The 24268-nt window shown below is 38.9% G+C and overlaps 1 protein-coding gene across 2 annotated transcripts in view; it reads right to left on the reverse strand.

Moving 5' to 3' along the window:
* Nucleotides 1-24268, reverse strand: part of FGF12 (fibroblast growth factor 12) — a 565776-nt gene that overhangs the window by 372075 nt on the left and 169433 nt on the right. Inside the window, exon 1 of one of the 2 annotated variants that reach the window (XM_027587165.2) lies at nucleotides 8416-8527. The exons of the other annotated variant lie outside the window; for it this stretch is intronic. Within the exon in view, the coding sequence (XP_027442966.1) occupies nucleotides 8416-8506 (91 nt within the window). The 5' untranslated portion in view covers nucleotides 8507-8527. Of the gene's footprint in view, nucleotides 1-8415; nucleotides 8528-24268 lie in introns of those variants that run through there. 2 annotated transcript variants of the gene reach the window in all.

Below are 24268 nucleotides of genomic sequence, written 5' to 3' on the forward strand. Positions count from 1 at the left end.
CTTCTGGGAAAAAAATGTATTTTCCAAATATTTCAATATGAGTATCTATTTCCATATTTAGAGTAATTGTTTAAGATCACAGGAGAAGAAACAAAGCATATAATTCTCATGTGATAACTTTTGTTTTAAAAATTCACACAAATAGAATGGAAGGGATTATACTGGGGTTGTGGTTTTGATTTTCTTCTTTTTTTGAGATTTTACATTTTCAAAGGTTATTGCTGTGAGCAGGAAACTCTATAATCTGAAATAAATACCACTACTTTTATTATAAAAGGAACACATTTTCAGAATTCAAATAATATAGAAATATGTAATGCATAAAACAAGTGTATACCATCAAACTCCCTAAAGGTAATTGACATTAACTATTTGGGATGCATTTAATCAAAGATACACACACACACACACACATGCAGTCACATAAATAGACACATACACACAATCACATAAGAGAGAAAATAAATAAATATATAGAGACATATAAATCTTCACCTGGATAAGTCTTAGTTTCCTAATCTGTATAACTATAAAGAAGAATCCTGCCTCACATATAGTGAAGTTTGGGAGCCAAAAGGCCAAAAGTCATTATTGATATCCTCCATTTTCTTACTGTGGCAGTTTTAGAAAATGCAGCACCAACTTTTCTCTCTCTCACCACTTCCAGGTCATCCTCATGCTGTCTGTGAATACAGGTCTGTCACCAGAATGTCACAGAACACTGTTGCCTGGAATTCATGATCTCAATTAATCTTCTGGCTTCCGCCTTTGGGTAGCTACATGAACTATCTCCAGTCAATGAGTTACATACTGAATGCTACAACAGATTGTGGGCAAGGAGTTCAACACTATCATTTTGAAAGTGGCTTCATACAGATTTGAACTATGCTATCTACTCACAAGTTCCTTAGTGCCAAGGTCAGATACTGAGCCAACATGGCGATTCACGGATTCTCAAGTTGCTCCAAGTCAAGCAAATAATTAGTGCTTTTGAGAACCATCCAGCTAGCAACGACACCCCTCCCCTCAAAAAAGAGATTCATTTTGTGCCACTAAGTTTTATTTAAAGACCATGCAATCGAATCCCAGCTGGCTTCATTGAAGCAGCAACGTAAGCAATCAGTGACACCAACTGCAATGCTATCGTTTCTATAAACAGTAATGAGTGGAGGGGGTAGGACAGTACTAGAAGCTTATGTATCAACAAGAGAGATCATTACAGCAAGAGAGATTGTCTTGGCAGATTCACAGCATCTTTCTGATTGGCACCCTAGGAAATGCAAATGCCCCGCAACATTTAATGGCTTAGAAGAAATATTCGGACATGGCATTCCTAACATTATACAATGAGAATAAGATGACCTAAAGATAGCAATTTCATACACTAAGTAGTACAAAAGAAAACTTCATCATTCTAAAATATTCCATAGAAACTGAAAAAATAGATCCATAAGTACTCCCTGGATGTCCCTTTCTATCTCTGATACCAGAGAAGAGAACTTGCTTTCTTAGAAGCTGGTGTATTGTACCAGGCTGCAAATAAATGGATTCATGGTGAAGTAGGGACAGAGGAGATACATAACATAGATAACTCGGCAGGATATCTGAATATGAACAAGGCTGGGTAGGCTTGAATTGAGTTGTAGGGTGATTACTTTTGGAAAAAAATGCTTTTATTATATCTGTAGCTTATTTTTATATGAACACATTCTTCTGGCAAAATATCCAGAAATACTACTCCTTTCCATTAGAGCCCCCACCTGCCCCATGTCAGTACTACATTTTGAACTTCTAAATGCTTTTCAAGTTCAGGGAGATTAACATGAATCCTGAGCAGAATTAATTTTTCCTTCCGTGCAGTGATTTTACCATAGAGCGTTAACTCAGATAAGAGGTTGCTAAACTGAAACAGACTGAGGCTCCCTGGTACCCCACTTTGGGCACATATCATATCCTGCCTAGTAGCATACTTCTTCCTTGTGTATTTATATACTTCATCTTACTGGGTCTCCAGTGCTTAACACAGAATTATGCATGCAGTCAGTCCTTAAGGAATGTTTGCTAAATTGAAAAAGGGTAACCCCTGAAGTCATAGACATGTTTAACTTTCTATCCTAAGATGCAGAAGGAAGGGGGGGTAAACAACCGTCAAGGGCTAGTTGGCGGGGCGCCTGTGTGGCTCAGTCCTTAAGCATCTGCCTTCTGCTCAGGTCATGATCCGGGGGTCCTGGGATAGAGCCCCGCATCAGGCTCCCTGCTCTGTGGGAAGGCTGCTTCTCCTTCTCCCACTCCCGCTGCTTGTGTTCCCTCTCTCACTGTGTCTCTCTCTGTCAAATAAATAAATAAAATTAAAAAAAAAAAAGGGCTAGTTGGCATGACTCAAGTATCCTGGGCTTTGGAAAAAGTCTGGCTTCCCTCGTCTCTTTTGCTGTACTTAACCTGGAGCCAGGCAAATGGATTGCTGGTCCCTGCCCCAGATGAGAGCATTCAGTCCAATCTCTTCACCATAGGGTACTGCCCTGGTTTTTCCCCATGCACACAGCTCTCAGTTGATAAGATGGGAGAAGAGAAACAATTTTATTTGCATTTCTCCTTGTCTGGCAAAACTGCAGTAGAGATGCGAGCTGCCATGTTGTCTCTGTTTTTCAGGTATTGTAGCTAGGTCTCCCTTTTCAGGATATGCTTGAGGGCATCAAAAGGTAGTTTCTACATTTCAGGGTATATAGAAAAGGAGCACTGGCATTCTTAGGACCCTTGAAATTAAATTACAACTTTGAAAGAATATTCTCAAACATCAGTGAAACTTCATTACTTCATTCTTATTTTGGGGGGAAAGATAAATATCATTTAAGAAACAAGGACCTGCTAGGCTCCAGACACGCTAACTTATAAGAAGAAGGATGACAAAACCACATACCTTGGGATGCTAAACTAATTACTCAAAGATTTCAAAAGAAAACCAATACATCTATTGGTTATATCCTACAGATGAGGTCATAGAGAAACTGAAGGGTTTGGCTGGAAAGAACCTTAAACAGAGTCCAATAATCTACCAATTAAATTGTATTATTTTAAACTGTTCTGCCCTACTATATCAATCAGGATAGGCCAGATCACAATAAGTCTTAAAAATCTAAGCTACTTATTAAAAGACTTCAACTTCTCATTTCTGCTAACTGTCCATCATAGGTCACATAGTAGGGCTCTATTTATTACAGATACTCAGGGACAGAGGCTGATGGAGCAACCACTACTGTGAACATCATCAGAAGGTAAGAACCTGAGGTGAGTTGTGCTCTGGCTGTTAGAGCTTCCACATTGTCACTTCTGCCCATATTTCTTTTGCTCATGCAAGTCACATGGCCACACCTAATCTCAAGGGAATGGGGTAATGCCATCCTACAATGTGCCCAAGAGGAAAACCCAAAATACTCGGTGAAAAGTGGTAACACCTACTATATTTGCACATGGTAGGCACTTAGCAAATTGCTTTTTAAAAGTAAGTAACGAATTAATAACAAGAACTAACTTGAATTTTCTGACATTAACACTGAAAATCTCATGTAAAACAATAAAAATCCCTTTGAAAATGAAAGTCATAAGAAAGTGATAGATACTTTGTGTGTTACATAATTCTTACTCATTTTAGCCACTGGAGCAACACTGAAATAGTGAAGAATTTTAAGATTATGACATAAAAGCAGCTCAAAGAAAGAGTCTACAACAAAGATAATTGCCATGTATAAATCATCCATTATTCTTTAATGAAGTTTTCCAAGATTAGATAAATGAAGGCAGTTACACAATGAAATCACCCATGTTTCAAAATTAAAATGATGGAAACAACTGAGTATAAGGTTTCAAAAGGTAAATTTTGTCATTTGCTTTTTGATGAAATGGATGTCTGAAGATTGAATTTGAATCTAAAATATCCTCAATTTATAAATACTTTATTTTCATTTGTCCCAATTTGGGAATGTTACTTACATCCTTGAAGAAAAAGAAAAGAGATTAAAGGACTCTACACTCAGAAGTAAAACAGAGGGACGCCTGGGTGGCTCAGTCGTTAAGTGTCTGGCCTTCAGCTCAGGTCCTGATCCCAGGGTCTCGAGATTGAGGCCCACATCAGGCTCTCTGCTCAGTGGGAAGCCTGCTTCTCCCTCTCCCACTCCCCCTGTTTGTGTTCCCTCTCTCACTGTCTCTCTCTCTGTCAAATAAATAAATAAAATCTTAAAAAAAAAAAAAGAAGTAAAGCAGAGAGGAGTTGAAAACAACTGTGTAATGCTATCTTTGTAGAGGATCCCTTCCTGGGAAATGGGCTTAAAGCAATAACCAGTTTGCAACCAAATTCTTTCTTGGATCACTTGACTATCTTGTAGAGTAGGTAAAGCCTAAATCCCTTAGGCACACACTAGCTGATGCAAACTGACTATAAGTTGGCAATTTTAATTTAGATGGTAGTTCTGGGTACTTGAAAGTAAGAGTGTGACTGGGTTTTAGTTGTGTGTGTTCATTAAGATTGATAAATTATTTTGGCCTGGAGTGTTTCAAGGCCACATCAAGGCAACTTGATGTGATTGTACAAGTCAATCTCTAGACATTTGGTAATCCTCCATGCTACCAGGCCGAGCAACCCCCAATTGACTGAATATCACAGGAGGGTTATAACTGTACACAGAAGGAAGAGAGCACAATGGCTGGTTTTCTGGAATCACTTAGGGTGATAAGACAAGCACAGTGCTTCCCCTCTCTCCTTGTACACGTATGCACACACAGAGGCATGCACACTTATGTTACTACTATTGTAGGGACCCACTACCAAAAGTACTGTCATCCTCTGTCAGTTTAGTATCTATGGCAACTTTCCCAGAGCCTGGGTGTTAGGAAAAGAATCCCTCTTTTACTGGTCTTTCCTACCAAAGTGATGAGAAACCTATAACCTTAACACCCTTCTTTAATAGAAATGCTTCTGCTTTCCTGACAGCTAGATCTGGAGAGGAAAGGGAGCAATCATTAAAGCTATTGTTTTAATCTCTACTCTTCAAGTTATGTTTCTTTGTAAAGGTCCCAAATCTAGAGAAAAATGAACTTGCTTCACTCTCCCTTTGAACCAAGAACTTAGCATTTTCCAGGTTAGTAGAAGGGTCATATACTCTGAGGAGAATTGTTTAGAATTTTAAACTTCTTAACTTTCTTTCAGTAGATAGGCTCCACATGCATAAAAAAAAAATTCATTTTGAGATATGGGAAAAAAAAAGAAAGAGGATCATAAGATACCAGGAAATAGCCATAAACAACCCACTTAACCTTGTCCTAGATTTTTTTTTAAGATTTATTTATTTATTTGGGAGAGAGAGAGAGAGAACAGAGGCAGGCAGGAGGAGAAGCAGAGGGAGAGAGAGAGAAAAAATCTCAAGCAGACTCCGCACTGAATGGGGAGCTGACATGGGGCTCCATCCCAGGACCCTGAGATCATGATGTGAGCAGAAATGAAGAGTAGGTCAGCCTCTTAACCAACTGAGCCACCCAGGTGCCCCGAGATTGTTTTCTATTTGATAGCTCATGCTATCTCTATTCCACAGAAATACAAAGGATTTATAGACTAATATAATGGATAAATTAGATAAGATATTAATATTTGATATTGTAGAGGAAAGACAGGAACAATAAAACATTTTATTTATACTAAGAAGCTCAAAAGTTAGTGATATTTGGCATTTGTTTAACTCCATTTATTTAATAAAACCTAAAGAAAATATTGAAATGCTTACCAATTACAAAAATTTAGCAATCCATTAGAAGAATCTCAACTTCTTAAAACAATTATTCACTTCTCCCCCGTAGCCCTTATTTCCCTCAACTGTAAAATAATGGGGAAGAAGCAGCTGGTATAACATTCTAACACAGTTCAAAATATTATTATATTTCTCTTTAGGTAAGTTGAAAAAAATTAAAATTGGGCATTCCAGTTCTATTCTTAAAAATTTGCTCCACAACAATGTATCTGATGTCTTCACCTCATTTTGTATTCACACACTGGGAATAACAACATTTCACACAAAATTGCTGTGATGTCATGCTAATGGTACAAGTCACATGAATGAAATCATGTTAAAATGGAACACAATAATAATAATAATATCTAAAATATACTGAGCACATTATATATGGAAGACTCAAAGTTCTTAGACTGATGCCTGGTAAATAGTTAGAACTCAAAGTATCTTTAGCTATTACCAATTCATTTCATCTTTACCACAGCGTATTAGGTAAGTACTATTACCATAGCAATCAACATGTTTGAATAAATTAAGGAACAGCAAGGTCATGTATGTTATCCAAGATCATAAGCTAAGGAAGGCCACAATCAAACAAAGGCAATGTAGTGCCCAGAAATAATCTCTTAGTAATTCTGTATAATACCTCTGGCTGTGAAAGGGTATGAGGGAACCTTCATCTTCACTACTTGTGACCACACCATTTTACAAGAATTCCCCTAGAGTGATCATCCTCTAAAATACCGACTGACACACTAAATAAAAAAGCATATATAAAAATAAAGTACAACAGTTTTCAAGGGATTACATGTTAAATCTAGGATTAAATAAGATATAAGAACCAGGCTAGAGCTATTATTTCCACTTTTTTTCAGATAAAAACACTGAATTTAAAAGATTCTTAGTAATTTTATTGAGACTCCTTTATAACTAGGTCTTCTGACTCTAAGTCCCATGATTTTGCAACAACCTATGCTTCCCCATCACATATGTTATAACTTCTATTTGGATTTGTTATTATATGAGAGACTGACTCTGCATATAAATTAATGTGTTACCTAATTTTACATGAGGTAGAGCCCTATCTTTATTACACACCGTACATACTTAAACTTTTCCCACATCTAGGAAACATATATCCAATTTGCAATATATTCATGTTTTATTTAATGTAGACAAGGAAAATTGAAATAATATCAACATACATCTCAAATGGCTCTCTGAGATATGTATTTTCAAAATACAAAACCTCAACATCAAACATATTAATCTAGAATAGAGCAGTTGGATATCTTTTAGCACTTATAAATATGGTGGCAAAAAAAGGACCGTGTAAATAATCTTATGAATTGAACAAAAGTAAAAATGAAAGATCTCATTGCTGATTTATTTCAAAAGTGTATTCTTGTATTTCACATATAGTTAAATTACCTAATTAGTTTTTTAAATAGTTCTACTTTTCATTTAGAGTGGTGAGTAATCAGAAAGTCAAAGTTTTAGAAAAAAATGAATGAAATCTATATATATTCTAATCTTTCCAGATATATTCTTCATAGCTCTAGAACAGGGTGAAAATAGGTATGTAACCAAATGAATCAGATCCCCCAGAATAGTATATGAAGTTTTAAACATGAAACCTATTATAATATCGTTAAAATATTGATTATTAAAGTTACGTGCAATTTATGGACAAAAAAAATTAGTTGACAAAGAGACACTTACTTAGAAATAATAGGGGCACCTCTCCTCTCTCCTCACACCCCCATTTTGTAGAGAGAAAACCAAAAGACACAAAAATTGGATTGGCACTTGCAAGGTTAATAGACACAATCACTTTAAAGGATACTTACACCTTAAAAAAAGAGAGATGCACAACACGAAGTGGTGAAACAGCACCGCATACGGCTTCAGCAGAAAAGAATTTTACTTACTTGATTTTAGTTTAGTATTTTTTTCATTTAAATTTTTAAACTCGCAGGTCACTAAAAGGGTCTGATTTTCTTTCTTTCCCTCACTGGGCCTTTTGAGGGACCTGGTTGGTTAAACCCAGGGCTCATTGGGACTCTCCTGTTTCAGCACCGAGGACAGAAAATGCTTGATCTCCAGGGCAAAGCTATTCTCCGACGAGGGCCAGAAGTCTACTTCTCTGACCAAGCAAGAAAAATAAAAGATACCTGACTCGCCAGCCACCTGTTTAAAAGTCCCCTCTCCTGCCGAACGCACCAGCAACTTCTCAAGAGGAGACACTGAGCAACTCCAAGTCGCACGCCACCCTCACAAGTCACAAGGAGAGAGCCGCGAAGAAGTGCGAAAGCAGGTCACTTGATAAGCAGCCCTCGGAGAGACCAGCGATTCCAGTTCAGGCGCTAGAGAGCTAGAGCGTTCTACAAAGCGCAAATGACTTCAAGGATTAGGGAAAAAATGAAAAAACAAACAAACAAACACACAAACACCCCCCCCCCAAAGACAGAATCGGCGGCGGGGCCATTCTCTCGCCCCAATGGGGAAACGCCTTCCTTCTACCACTGACAGAGCAGAATAAAGGAGGGGAGGGAGGCGCAGGGAGCCAGGGGGAGGAAGGGGTGGGTGTATGGGGGCATCTGCAGCCTTCGGGTCTGAGGAAAGAACATTTTCTCACCACTTAGGCTGTTGCTGGACCTCAGGCTCCTTCCACAGAGACACTGCAGCATATGCACTCCTTTCTTCAAAGAAAGCTCAAGAATCTTCATGGAGAGGCGCGTGTGTGGGGTTCGTCAACTCCCCGCCCACCTCCGCTAATTGTCCAACCAAAAGGCGGCCTGTCTTCGGCAGCCGGGTCCCGAGTCCATGGTGGGCGCGTCCCAGGTGGACAGGGAGCCGCGCGCGGGGTAGGAGCGCGGCGTGCGCCGCGGCCGGGCAGGAGGAGAGGAGGAAGTGCCGCTCCGCTGGGGGCAGCCCCGGGGGAGCCGGCGGCGCGGCCACACCCCAGTAAGCTCGAACGTCTCTTTGGGACTTCGCGAAGGAAGCGGCAGGGCTGCGGGCGGGAGGGTGAGTGGACGGGCCACGCGAGGGACGTCGCCGTGGGTCGGTGCCCCTTTGCAGGGGCCCGCGCCCGGAGGGACGAGGACGGGGTCCCGAGCCGGCCCTGGCCCTCTAGGTCTGGCGGTGAGCTCGCGGCGCCCTCCCGCCTCAGTGTCCCCGCCGTGCAAGGCTTCGGGGCGCCGAGAAGAGCTCCGCGGGGCCCGGCCGAGCTAGCCCGGAAGGGAGCGCTCCCGCGGGCTGCGCGCCTGCCGAGGGCGACTCCGGCGTGGGAAGACGGCGGAAGAGAAGCGCCCGCAGGAAGGGCTGGACCCTGGAGGCTGCGGAGCGTCAGAAGCGACTCCAGGGAACCGGGGAGGGGGGTGGGGCTGGAGAGGCGGGGATGTGGAATAAAGAAAGCTCTTGGGTGCGGGCCAAGAGAGCGAAGGTGTGCCTAGGCGCAGGGCGGATGTGGGAGTCTGGACACCTGGATTTTCCGATCAGGGCTCTGTGACCTTGGGTAAGTCACATACCACTCTGGGCTCAGAGCCGGGAAGAGGGTGTGGAATAGAGAACTAGCAACTTCCTGATTGCTCCTTGGCTTCCAGTCTCCTGAAAAAGCTTAGCACAGGTGCAGTGCGGAGGCAGGGGCTGCGAGGGACGAGGGGGCTGGGGGGGGGGGGTGCGGAGGGGGTAGAGGGAGGCCAGAAGGAAGGGAAGGCCGCAGGTGGGGACGGAGAGGCAGGTGAGGCGGGAAATCTGAAAACAAAAGCACTTTGCTCTGGTGCGATATTCCGGCAGGTTGTTTCTGCCAACTGGCCCCAAAGATGACCAGTGAGTGAGCTTCCCTGTGGGTCTACAGGTCTCTATTTTTTTTCTTCTGTCAGCAACCTCTTGGCTTTGTTTGTTTGTGTATTCATTCTCAGAGGCCATCAATGCCCTTTTGGAAGCCTTGTGTTTGAAGCATACAAGGAATGCTGACCATGGGACCAGACTCCACTCTATCTGGAATCTCAGGGCAAGAAGAGACCTTAGAGGACAGCGATACAGCAAGTGGTTAAAAACACAGATGCTGGACACAAGCAGCCCATGTTCAAATTCCCACTAGCTGTGTGACCTTGAACAAATTATTTAACCTCTCTGCCTCAATTTCCTCATCAATAAGAGAGTTAATAATAGCACCTACCTTGTTGAAGATTAAAAAAAAGGAAAACTTGATATAAAGTGCTGTAATAGTGTTAGCAGTTATTATTACTTAGCCCCTGACCTGTAGGGTTTTTGATAACTTTCACTTTTCAACGAACACCAGTGTGCACACCAATGTGAGCATTTCTGCTTGAATAGTTCAGGTCATAGAGAACAACCAGCTCCCCAGACAGTTCACTGCACAAATCCTGTTAGAAGGTTTACCCTGACATTGAGCCAAAAACTTAAGTTCATTTTCTTTCCACCCATTGCCCCAAGGCCACTAGCTAGTTACCTCCTGCAAAGGAGTGAAAATGGTTTTCTTCATCCCTTTCTTCTTTCCTTTCTCTAGGCTAAACCTTCACAGTTCCTGTGATGTTCCCTAAAGGTTGAAGCTTAAGGTTGAAGTTCCTTGGAGAAATACTCATTCAGAAGTCTCTTCCTTTTTCTTCTCAAAGATAGTAGAAGAAAGCCAGATAATCTGGAGGGCCTTTTGAGCCCACAGCCACTGCTGGCTCCACATTCTCTAAACTCCTTTCAGAATTGAGCTCCGGGCAAGGTTATTTGGAGTGGTTGCAAGACTCAAGGAGATACATTCAGGCCTTCCTTCTAGTTGCCTCTAAACCCTGTTGTTCAGTGGGATCACCAAAGCTCTGTGGACTCCCAGGTCCTTGATGATCTTGCTAAAGCCACGGAACTGTGATCACTGGGGAGGTTCCAAGGCCCAGGCAACCTGGGCTGTGGCCTTTGTCTTTCCCGGTTTCTTAGGGAATTAGTGAGGAACTTGGCTCATCTGGGGATTCTGCCCATAGAAATTCCCCATGGAGGGAGAGGCAATTAGCAAAAAGAAAACATCTAAAAATAGCTCTTCATGCTGCAAGCAGAGGCAGAGAGTTTTCCGGTAGAGCTCTCCTGTTCTGGAACCCAGTGCCTAGAGTGGTTTCTTTACTTTGACAGAAATGCTATTCCTTGAAATGTAGCAAAGGAATAGGATAAGGCCTTGGTTCCCACAAGGAACTTGAGCAGAGTGAGCAGGATCGTGTGTGATTTTAAAACACACATGACCTCTGGAGCAGCAATTTTCATATTTATTATGAGCCTCTCTATCTTCCTGACAAGGCTATTGCAAGGATTCTGAGGTAAAACATATGAAAGTGCTTTGGATATTTTATTATCTTTGTAAGACCAGGTTCTATCATCAAATGCCCTCGGTTCTAGGTGCTCCTTAAATGGTCTAACATAGTGGCTCTTCTATTTGATTATGAGAAGAGTTTACTTGTGAATCTTCCCTCTCCTCAGTAGAATTGCAAACTCTTAGAAAGCAAGACAGGAAAGCCAACTCTGTTACAATTAATATTACAATTAATATTCAAATGGCCTGCTGCTATCTTGTTTAAATGGCAGTCACAGCGATTCTTACCGTGAAGCATATGCATCACAAAGAAAATGGATCATCACAGTATTTGAAAAAAAAAAAAAAAACTTGGGATCGGGTTTATAGATTTTTCATCTATTACAGAACTCTCAGATGAGCTCAGATGAAACCAAAGAAAGCATGTAACATTTTAATGCAAAATATTTTCCTATTATATATTATGGACATTGATCAAAGTAGGTATAAAAGGGAATGGATCACTAGAGTTGTATTACTGAGACTTAGTTTTAAAAAAAATTAAGTTTCTTCCCCTTATAAGGACTTCAATGTACATGCTTGTTAAAGCATCTCCTAAGGGGATATCAAGTTCCTGTTAGGCACATAGATATAGTCTTCCTAATGTATCTTGGGAAGTACTTAAGGAGAACTCATTTCTACAAGTACCATAACATCCCAAAACAGGACAAAACAACACAAAGAATAGTAGCCAGGAGCACAATGGATGGTAGGAAAGTGGCACATTTTAGGGTAAGGAAACCTGTTAAATTTTCTGCTATGTATTATGACATAAGCCCAAATCAAATTTTTACTTGCAATTATATTTTTATTTTTAAATTCAAGATATATTATTACACAATGACCAAATTTTAAATTATGTTATCTGCTTCTAATAAGATTTTTAAAGTTCGGCATTCTTTCTATTTTCTTATTGATTTTGGGCCAACTCTGGCAAGTGACTCACCAGTGTGGTTTCAAAATGAAACAATTTATCACTTTCTGAGGATTGGAAAATCTGATACACAATGATAGGTGAACTTGTTTAAATTCTTAGTATCTAAATTTTTCCTTTCTGTAGTTATTTACTCACAGTTTGTAGGAGTTCATAATTGTATGAGGTAGTTCTGAGATTTTTAAGTGGTGATTTATCTGAGATATTTTTTGTTCATATTAAGTAGGAATCTATTGGCTCTTGGCATCAGCTGTGTAATTAATCAGTATATTTATCCGCTTGGAAGCCTACCTTGAATCAGTAATAACATATTCAGAATTTTGCCGGGCCCCAAAATCTTAATGAGTATATTAATGGCAAAATGTCTTTTGAATGGAAAGCAATTTTATTTTCACAGAAAAACCAACACAAAAAAGTAAAAGATAAAGACCAGTATAGATAGCTAACATAGTATCTTTGTTCTGTGTTCTATGTACAGTCCCCTAACTGCCAGGGTAAAAACCAGGCCTGTATCTCATGTCTTAGAAATATCTCCAAATCCAATTTTGATAAGCAATACCATAGACTAAATGTTTTCATCCCCACCCCCTAAATTCATATGTTGAAATCCTAACCCCCAAGGTATTGGGAAATGGAAGGTTTGGGGAGGCTTTACCCTCATGCATGGGATTCGTGCCCTTATAAAATAGACCTTGGGGAGCTCCCTCTCCCCTTTCACTAGGTAAGGACATAGTGAGAAGACAGCCATCTGTGAGATAGGTTGTAGGGCTTCACTGGACAGCAGATATGGTGGTGACCTTACCAGCCTCCAGAACTGTGAGAAATAAATGTTTGTCATATAAGCCACCTAGTATATGGTATTTTCTTGTTAGAACCAACTTTACTAGATAATGTGGCAAAACCAGTCACTAGCAGCTAGCTTACTAATAACATACATCATCCAAATAACTTTTAACTATTTTTACAAGATCACATACATTGGGTTTTTATTTGTATTATCTTCTTCCTCTTGCTCTTTTTTATTTCTTCTCCAAACTTTTATTTTGAAATAAATTTAGACTTCTAAAAAAGTTGCAAAATAGTTGAGTTCCTGTATACTCTTCACCCAACTTCTTTTAATGTTAATAACCCACATAACCAGTGTACAATTATCACAGCTAGTAAACTCACACTGGTACCATGCTATTAAATAAACTGCAGAGGCGCCTGGGTGGCTCAGTTGGTTAAGTGACTGCCTTCGGCTCAGGTCATGATCCTGGAGTCCTGGGATCGAGTCCCACATTGGGCTCCCTGCTCAGCAGGGAGTCTGCTTCTCCCTCTGACCCTCTTCCCTCTCGTGCTCTCTATCTCTCATTCTCTCTCTCTCTCTCAAATAAATAAATAAAATCCTTAAAAAAAATAAACTGCAAAATTTTGAAATTTCACCAGGTGCTTTGTTTTGTTTTGTTTTTCCTTAATACCCTTTTTCTGTTCCAGGATTCAACTTGGATCCATTTTGCATTTAATGTGTCTTCTTAGTCTCCCTCCATTTATGACAGTCTCTCAGCCTCTTCTTGCCTTTCAGGACTTTGACACTTCTAATTAATATTATACAAATATTTTGTGGAATTTCATTCAATTTGGGTTTGACTGATACTTCCTAATGATTCCTATAAGGCTATTCATTTTGGCAAGAAAGCCACATTAGCCATGTTCTTTCCTTCTTAGTGCATCGTTGCATGATGTCAACTAATGATACAGTATCGATGACTTGGTTAAGGTAGTGGCTGCTAAGTCTTTATACTATAAAGTTACTTTTTTTTCATTTATGCTTGATAAATCTCTTTTTGGGGGGGAGGAGCAGAGAGAGAGAGAGAGAGAGAGAGAGAGAATCTTAAGCAGGCTCCACACCCAACAAAGAGTCCGTCTGACTCGGGGTTCAATCTCACACCCCTGAGATGATGACCTGAGCCAAAATCAAAAGTGGGATGCTTAACCAACTGATCCACCCAGGTGTCACTAGTTGATAAATCTCTTGAGAAGCAACTTTGAGGCTATGTTAGTATCCTGTTTCTCCTCACACTTTCATCCATTGATTTTAGCATCATTTGGTAGATCTTGCTTGTAGCAATTATCATTGTGCTGTTTTCCTATTAGTGACTTTGTATTTTCCTCATTCCTTCTATAATAATGGGAATTCTTCTATAGGAGTTGTACCTTCTCCTTCACTTATTTATTTACTCTATTACTTATTTATGTCAGTGTGGCCTCACGGATATTTATTCTATGGGTCATAATCCAATACTATTATTATTTTGTGGCTCCAGTTGTCCCAGCTTTAGCCATTGGGAGGTCCTTCTGGTTGGCTCTTGTGTCCTTTTGCTGAACAATTCCTTAATTTTCTGGCACCACAAGATGTTCCAGGTTTATCTTTTACTTTTCCTGCCCCAGCTCTGGAATCATCTAATTTTCTAATGAGTCCTAGTTCTTCTTATTGAAGAATAGTATTTAGGGACCAAAATCTCGGTGGTAAATGTGCTATTGTTACTGGCATGTCATTGCTCCCAGGCTCTCTTGGTGGAAAGAGCTAGGAACTATATATATGTACAAACCCACACATACTCATACATCCTATTTGTTGAAATATCTACCTCTCTATAAATGAATGGAGATGTCTATATGTATCTGTATGTGGATCTATGTATATGTAGGTGCATCTATATGTCATTATATAATAGGCAGATATCTACAGATAGGTACAGAGATAGAGATAGGACAGAGAGAGACAGAGATAACAATCACTAATACCAATGATTCCAATCAAACACAAGTTTTGTTTTATTCTTTGCCCTTTCCTTATTAGTAATTTCTTTTTCTGACCATGAAAAACCTGGCTTATAATATATTCACTTATTTATTCAATCCTAGAATACACTTAAAGTAGTTATAGAATTCCTAACCAATACTTGGTGAGAAATGGATCATAACCAGAGTACAGTATTTATGTACAGTTGTTTTATCTTTAACCTTACAGTATCCAGTCAAAATATTATTTTCATACAAATCAAAACCACAATGAGATACCACCTCACACTGGTCAGAATGGCTAAAATTAACTCAGGAAACAACAGATGTTGGCAAGGATGCAGAGAAAGGGAAACCGTCTTATACAGTTGGTGGGAATGCAAACTGGTGCAGCCACTCTGGAAAACAGTATGGAAGTTCCTCAAAAAGTTAAAAATAGAACTACCCTATGTCTCAGCTATTGCACTACTAGGTATTTATCCAAAAAATACAAAAATATGATTCAGAGGGGCACATGTGCCCCAATGTTTATAGCAGTAATGTCTGCAATAGTGAAAATATGGAAAGAGCCCAGATGTCCATCGACAGATTAATGGATCAAGAAGATGTGGTATATATACACAATGGAATATCACTCCACCATCAAAAAGAATGAAATCTTTCCATTTGCAATAACATGGATGGAACTAGAGGATATTATGATAAATGAAACAAGTCAGTCAGGGAAAGACAAATACCATATGATTTCACTCATATGTGGAATTTAAGAAACAAAACAGATGAATATAGGGGAAGGGAAGGAAAAATAAAATAAGATAAAAACAGAGAGGGAGGCAAACCATAAGAGATTCTTAACTATAGGGAACAAATTGAGGGTTGCTGGAGGGGAGGTAGGTGGGGGGATGGGGTATTTGGATGATAGGCATTAAGAAGGGCACTTGAGGTAATGAGTACTGGGTGTTATATGCAACTGATGAATCATTAAATTCTACCCCTGAAACTAATAATACACTATATGATAACTAAATTGAGTTAAATTAAAAAATTTTTTAAAAACAGCCCCACAAAAAAAAATAATGTTGTAATAACATCATATGCCAACAGATGGTGACTACACTTACCTTGGTGAGCACTGTGTAATGCATAGAATTGTTGAATCACTATGTTGTACACCTGGAAGTAATATAATATTGTGTGTCAACTACACTTGAACTAAAAAAAGAAAAGAAAAAAAAAGACTTGAGGGAAACATGCTGGACAGCAAATAGGAGAGATCTCTGCATATCTGAAATAAATGTAATTTTTACTTTCTGCTTTGTGATTATATTTTTCTGGTTTTCTTCAAGGAGAATGTTTTTATTTTCAGGAAGAAAAGTATTTTAGTTGGTTTACTTTAAAAAAAATAAACAACTTTCATACATTAAAAAAAAAAATTATTTCCCAAAGTGACGTAGGTTAGTTCTTTTCTTCCTCATCCTTTTCAGTATGGGTTAGTCATTCATTTATAATCCAGTTAAGTTCATTTGTTATTGCTTGTATTCCATGCTGGCTGATTTTAATTACTTAATCAAAATTAATTAACTTTAATTATTTCTTTCTTATTTGAATATGTAAAACATTGGTATGGTTCTAAGAGCCAAAACTTTACCAAAAAAGTATGCTCCAATACGTATCACTCTCTCATCCCTCCTCTCCTGTCTTGTCCTGTTCTCATTCCCCATTCTTTCCACTCCTTTCCCACCCATCCCCTATAGGTAACTGGTCCCTTTAATTTCTGGTTTATCTTCTCTATGCTTTTGCACAACCGAGCAGATACTTTCCTATATAGTGACCTTTAGATTATTTCTAACATTGCTATTACAAACAAGACTGCAATAAATATGTGCATATATCCATATTGTTGGAGGGTAGAGTCTTGTAACAATGTGATTTTTTTTTTAGTTTTTATTTAAATTCCAGTTAGTTAACATACAGTGTAATATTAGTTTCAGGTATACAATTCAGTGATTCAGCACTTCCATACATCACCCAGCGCTCATCACAAGTGCCCTCCTTATTCCCCATCACCCATTTAACCCATCCTCCCACCCACCTTCCTCTGGCAACCATCAGTTTGTCCTCTATGGTTAAGAGTTTGTTTCTTGGTTTTCCTCTCTTTTTTCCCATGATCATTTGTTTACAACAATATGATTCTTAGGAATGGGAATGCTCAGTCAAAAAGTAAGCGTACAGGTAGTTTTGTTTGGTGTTGCCACGTTTCCCTTCAAAAGGCTTTCATGAATTTGAATTCCTACCAGGGATATATGAGAGTGCCAGTTTCCCCACAGCCTCATCAACAGAATGCATATTGTCCTCCTTTTTTTCTTTTTGTCAGTTTGTTTGCAATGTTGTCTTAATTTGCATGTCTCTAATTATGAGGATGTTCGATTTTTTTTTTTTTTGAGAGCTTATATTTTTGTGAGGAATTGCCTGTTCCGGTTATTTTCCCATTGGGAAAAAAATCCACTTTTCAAAGACCAATATTTACTACCAGGAGGGCATTGAAATTAAACTAATTATATTAAATTAAATTTTTTAAAAATGTTGAAAAACATGATGAGGTAGGAATTCAAAACAAAGTCGTTGTCATTGGGAAAACAGGGTAAAGTTTCCTGACAACTTTTAACCCATTCATTCACTCATCCATCCATCCTCCCCACAAATATTTAGAAACTAAAATTAACTCCCTGCCCTAAAATGCTAGTAAAGGAAGGGAGATATATAAAACATAAGTATAACATAGCTTTGCAGTAGTGGTAGCACTGCAGATTTCAGTAAAGTTACAAAGAAGGGATAGTTCATTCTGTCTTCTGAGGGTAAGAAGTAAGCAGTTAGAAAAACCTTCATATAGATTAAGAAACTTGAGCTGAACTGAAGGAGATAACTCTCATTGAAATACACAATGTCCAATGCTTAATAAATCCCGCTACTTTACTTTCTAGCCACACTGAATAGGTACCACCTCCACTAAAGAATAGACTCTGTTTGGAAAAGAACACCCAGAATTCAGACTCTATTTACCTCCACCCCTGGCCTATGTCCCATCACATCACTATTAGTTACAGGGCACTCACCATAGATACATCTTGTCTTACCAGACTCAACAGGCCATGAATAATATTACTTTTGCAGTACTTTCCTGATAAAACCAGCTGAGATCAGATTAATGATTAAGACTTCCAGGTATTTTCTCCCAACCTTCCCACACACGGAGCCCATCTTCAAATAAATAATACTTCAAGATTTGCTGCTACAGTCAGACATTTTCCATTTTCTTCTAACAACTCTTTAACAAGTTGTTTTGAATAAATGCAGAGTTCGTCATCTATAAGAAAACTTTAAAGATGAGCTATCTGAGTCACAGAGAAGGAAAATATTTCTACCTTATCATAGCCAAGTATGAGTTGTTTATTGTGAGAACCAGTCAATCCAAGATAGTTAATACTGGGAAATTTCAAGAAAGTACCGTTTGCTTATTAATCAAAACTCAATACCAAAACAAGGGCACAGTTCCAAATGGGTATTCTCACTCCCATCACCTGAACACTTCTCTAACCCTAAAAATCCCACACATTCTTTCAGACCCACCACAAATGCCACAGTGTTCTCTCAGGGAAATTTTTCCTGAACACCACTATAGTTCCTCTACCATAAAATTTACTTTATTTTGCCTCCACATATATATCTTCTCTAAGAGATTATAAGCCCCTTTATCTATAAATGTAGGTATCTATAACTTTCATTTTTTAATATCTTTAATGCCTAGAACATGTAATAATTTATTTACTACATATTTATTGAATGAAATTAATATTAAATATTAATGTCTATTAAATATTGATAAAGTAAAATAAAAGGGGCATGGTTTTTGTGGATTTTCCATCTAGGAAAACTGTACATTAAATTAAATTAAAACACAATACCCCACAAAGAATTTAGAGTAAGGTTATGAAATACACATGAGATTTAATTCAATTTTAAACATGTGGAAAGTCACACAATTTAATAAGACAACTACAAAATATATCAATAAAGTACCATTTCTCAATTATTCAAATGTCAAGGATGAAAATGTTTGCTAACCCAATGTACTAGAGAGAATGTAAAGGAAATGGAAATTTTAAATTCTTGGTAAGAGTACACATTGATTGCCTTGATGGATGGCTATTTGTCTCTATCTTTTGAAATTTAAAAAAGCCACTTCTCCCAAATACCTTTTCTAGATATTAACATCCAGATAGAGTTGCACAGGGTACAACCAGTGACAACCACACAAGATACCGATACAACACTGTTGCTAATGCTATTTGATATTAATGATACTAATCCATCAATAGGGAACTAATTCAATTTTGGCACAGCCCTACAAAGGAAAGTTCTGCAATTTAAAAAAATGTAGCATATGATGTTTTATTTGTTTCAGAGGTACAGATCTGTGATACAACAGAAGAAGAAGATAGCAGGAGGGGAAGAATGAAGGGGGGGAATCGGAGGGGGAGATGAACCACGAGAGACAATGGACTCTGAAAAACAAACTGAGGGTTCTAGAGGGGAGGTGGGTGGGAAGATGGGTTAGCCTGGTGATGGGTATTAAAGAGGGTACGTTACGCCTGGAGCACTGGGTGTTATACGCAAATAATGAATCATGGAACACGACATCAAAAACTAAGGATGTAATGTATGGTGATTAACATAACATAAAAAAATAATAAAATGTTTTAAATTTAAAAATGTAGCAACTCCATATGTATTAAAATGGGCAGATCTTTGAAATTTATTACTAAATTTAACAAACATATGAAAGAATATTAGAGTATTCTACAATTTGTATGGGAGAGAAAAAATGTGCAGACATGTATGTTTATAAACTCGTGAACCCTTCCTGAAAGAGGATACAAGAAACTGGCATCAGCTATAGTGTTAGGGAGGAAGATTAGGATGCTGGTAACAGGGGAGAGAGGGAGACTGCAGCTTATTTTGTACTTCTAAAACTTGGTACTATGTGTCTACATTACCTCTTCAAAATAAGTAATATATTAAATAAAGTTAAATATATAAATTCTGCTTTGATTAAAAGATTATTTATTACTGGGGCGCCTGGGTGGCTCAGTCGTTAGGCGTCTGCCTTCGGCTCAGGTCATGATCCCAAGGTCCTGGGATCGAGCCCCGCATCGGGCTCCCTGCTCAGCGGGAAGCCTGCTTCTCCCTCTCCCACTCCCCCCGCTTGTGTTCCCTCTCTCACTGTGTCTCTCTCTGTCAAATAAATAAATAAAATCTTTAAAAATTTATTTATTACTAACCCTGATTAAAATACAAAAATACAAACTGAGGGAGATACGCTAAAACTAGAAAGGTCATTTTCAAATCACTAATGAGTCAGATGCCCAGAGAGTCCAAAGACTTAAATCAGAATCATTCCTTCTCAGTGCTTACCAATAGAATGCTGGTACCAAAAAGTGTTTAGGTATCATGAGCCTTATCCTCCAAGATAAAGCAGTACATGAGATAAAAAATAAGAAAAGCCAAAGTGCCATAAATCTGATATATTATTCTTATTCTTATTTTAAATTTATAGACCCATGTTTTAAAATGAGGTCTTGGGGAAAAAATAGTTATTACACTATAAGTGATATAAGCTGTATTTGATTTCTTCATGCCCTCGTGAAATTTCAACAATCTTGAGTTTCAAGGACACGAAAACAATAATAGAGACCCCCATTAACTCCAGCAGTACTCAACCAACCCCTTTTAGTTTTCACATTAACTATCCCCTCCAATGAAAAATCTCATTAAACTTTATAGTAGATATTAAGTCTACCTGCTACATGAGTAAAAACATTCATTTCCGGGGCACCTGGGTGGCTCAGTCGGTTAAGCGTCTGCCTTCAGCTCAGGTCATGATCCCAGGGTCCTGGGATCGAGCCCCACATCAGGCTCCCTGCTTAGTGGGGAGTCTGCTTCTCCCTCTCCCTCTGCCCCTCCCCCTGCTTGTGCACACTCTGTGTCTCAAATAAATGAATAAATCTTTTTAAAAATTCATTTCTATTCGACATACATTTATCGAGCATATACTTCATATTGTAAAGATAACTACTACCCACAGTGACCTCACTAGTGGGCATGGGGAAGAACAGATAGCCATACAGATGATACGGATAGTGGCCTGTGGAAACTACAAAGACAATGTAGTGACATTTGTCAAGAATAGAGTTCTTCCGGAAGACAGTGAGGAAAAGGAAATTAATTTGTGGAATGACTCCGTTTAGTGTTTAAGGGAATAAAATTTCAATGTAAGTGGTGATAGATGATAGGTTTTATCTAGCCCCATCCTGTAACAGAAAAGAAGACAAAAACAGGACAGTGGTTTTGCCTAAAGTTACATGACTCCCAGGGACAGAACTGTGACTCAAACTCAGGACACTGCCTCCCAGTCCAATATTCTTTACAAAACACTGTGCTGTGGATCCTGGGTATGGCAGTGTAAGAATCAAACGTTTTATAAAATACATAGAAATGATTTCAGGGCAATTTTCCCTTCTTTGGAAATTGATTTTTCTTTCTGCAAATTGTCTGCTTTCCAGAAGTCAAGGGCAGCCATTCATTTAAAGACCTGACAACAATGAAAATAAGGATTGCCTTTATAGCAAAACACAAGGTTTTTACTATTGTCAACCTCCAGAAAAGGGCATGAGAGAGAGACTTAGCTCAAGGCTCAGGCTGACTCCCGTAATGGTGAGTTTTCACCTGATACAAGTAGTCATGGATCTGTGGTCAGGGGTGGGGGAGGAGACAAAAGCTAACTAGAGCCATTGCCTAGAGTCATACTGCAGATTTGATGAATATGTGGTAATTTGGAGAATGAATATTTTAGCCCCCTTTAAGCTGCTTTTTATACACACAAATATATTCACAAATATACATATGCGTATTTTTGTGCCTATGCAGAAAACAATTTAAGGCCAAGAATACCATTCCCACATTCCAGGTAAGAGTCTCATACAGAATTTTCCAAATCCCACTTGACTGTGCATTATTTTTCTATCCTTTCATTGTCTCCTTCCTTAAACTGGCAAACACCTTCAAGAGGAGTCCACATGTATTATATCCACTTTATCATTTTTTTTATCCTTCCCTGAACCTGCTGAATGCTGCCTTTTGCCCACATAACCCCACTTAGGTTCTTACAAAGTCACCATAAACTAGGTTATTCCAGATTCAATGGACACGTTTTGTCCTAACTATACCTAAAACTGTAATTATATGTGTGAAAATGATTGGTCACTCTCTATGTCATGAAACTCTTCCTCCTTTTCTTCAAAGACACCATTTTCCTCTTGGTTTTTCTTTTGCTTCTCTATTTAACTTCAGTTTTCTTTCTGCCCAACCCCCCGGTATTACCGTTTCCCAGGGTTGCAGCTTCTAATCTTTCCCTCTCTTTCCTTTTCTTGGGCAAATCTTACGGACTACATTTCTTGATGACTCTTGTGTGTGTGTATATGTGAGTCTCCTAACAAGATCCCTCCATAGCCTTCTTACATATTTCTAAGCTTTCCTGGAAAGCTCCACTTAAATGTGTCACAGATACTTCCAAAAAAAACCAAATTCATGACTAGACATATCTCTTTCTCCCCAACCTGTTAAGCTCCACATTTTCATAGAAGACTACATCTTCTATACAGCTTCCAAATTCAAACACCTGTGAGCCAGCCTAGACTCCTCTTGCTAACCCATCTCCAATCAGCCAGAGACTGTTAAGAGATACTGTTTCCTTAACTGCTTTCACATCCATCCCTTTTGTTTCTGCCTTCTTTCAGGCCTTCATCCTTTCCTGCCTGATTATTATAACACACTTATGAAAGACAGTCCAGCTATCTTCAATTCAGCCTCCACACTGCCAAAATAATCACACAAAATTCAAACCCCTGAAGGATTTTCTCTCTAGAAACTTTCCATAACATTCAAGATAAGTCAACAATTTAAGTTCAGTCCAAAGATGCCTGATGATGTGTCTTACCTTCCATCTCTCTATATGAACTTAACTCCATATCCATGAGACATGCGGTTTCACATGTTTATGTCTTTACACATGCTATTCCCCTTGCCTGAACAACCTGTCTTCTTTCTTCTCCCAGTGAGTACAAAACCATCTTTCAAATATCGGGTCCAGTGTCATCTCCACCAAGAACCTTTCCCTAACTAGGTTAGATACTCCCCTTTGAAGCTCACCCATGCATATTTCTTAGCATAGAACATTCACATACTTACCTCCGATTTGTATTATATATAGTCTTATGCTGATAGAGTTACAAGGGAACCAAAGTACTGTTGAAAATTCAACCAAATAATCACACAAACAGTTGCAACTGTGATAAGTGGAAGAAGGAGAGAAGTGCACAGTGCTATAGTGTCTAAAGGGGTGGGGGTTAATCTAGTTGGAAGAACAGGAGAGGTTGAGGAACTAATCACATCCTGCCTTGTATCACAGTTGGTCATATGATTTATATTTATCTCATCTCCCTCCCTCTCTCTCTCTCTCTCTCTCTCTCTCTCTCTCTCTCTCTCACACACACACACACACACACACACACACACTTTATTCCCTTTCATGAGGTTATTCCCTTTCTGAGGTTCATTCATCATGAAATACCACCACTACCTCCTCCATACACAGACGCTGTTCAAACATAGGAAATGGCCAACAAATAGCTACTGAACTGACGAGTTGCAGAATAGCAGAAGATTCTGCTTCTTTCAAAACTGAGTTAACTACAAAATTCATCTGCAGATAATCCTTAATCAAATGTATTAGAACCACCCGTGGCTGTTTTATACAAAAGCAACACCTATTGTGTCTTTCCTGAAAATCAATGACACATATGCCAGATGGTTTCAGGTATGATAAAATAAAGGTCTGATAGTAGCAGAAAGAAATTCAAGCCAGGAGAAGAGAAGTGTTTTGAACTCTTCCCCTGACCAGTCTAGCATAATGATCCTGGAAGATGAGCAGACAAAGACCTAGGAGAAGAGGTTTCCATAGTACCAACCTGAAAGGTTTTGTGCTTCCCGACTTTGCAACTGTTTCCATTTCTGGTAATTATCAAACAAAGGAAGGACCTTTATGCAAGTGTACACAGTAAGTATCCAATTGTATGGGTATGTAAATCATTGGGATAAAGCTTCCAGGAACTAGCACCAGGCAACCTTCTTCAGCATCCTGGGCTGATGTAAATTTTCCATTCGGATTCAAATGTTAGTTTCATTTTAGATCTGTATTTTCTTTTGACCATTTCCTCTCACTTGGTGGAAAGCTCAGTGGTTAAGACCTGTGCTTTCAAATCAAACTAGACCTGGGTTTACTTCTCAACCGTGACACTTAATAGG

Source organism: Zalophus californianus, chromosome 1, assembly GCF_009762305.2.
Source record: "Zalophus californianus isolate mZalCal1 chromosome 1, mZalCal1.pri.v2, whole genome shotgun sequence".
Classification (NCBI taxonomy): domain Eukaryota; kingdom Metazoa; phylum Chordata; class Mammalia; order Carnivora; family Otariidae; genus Zalophus; species Zalophus californianus.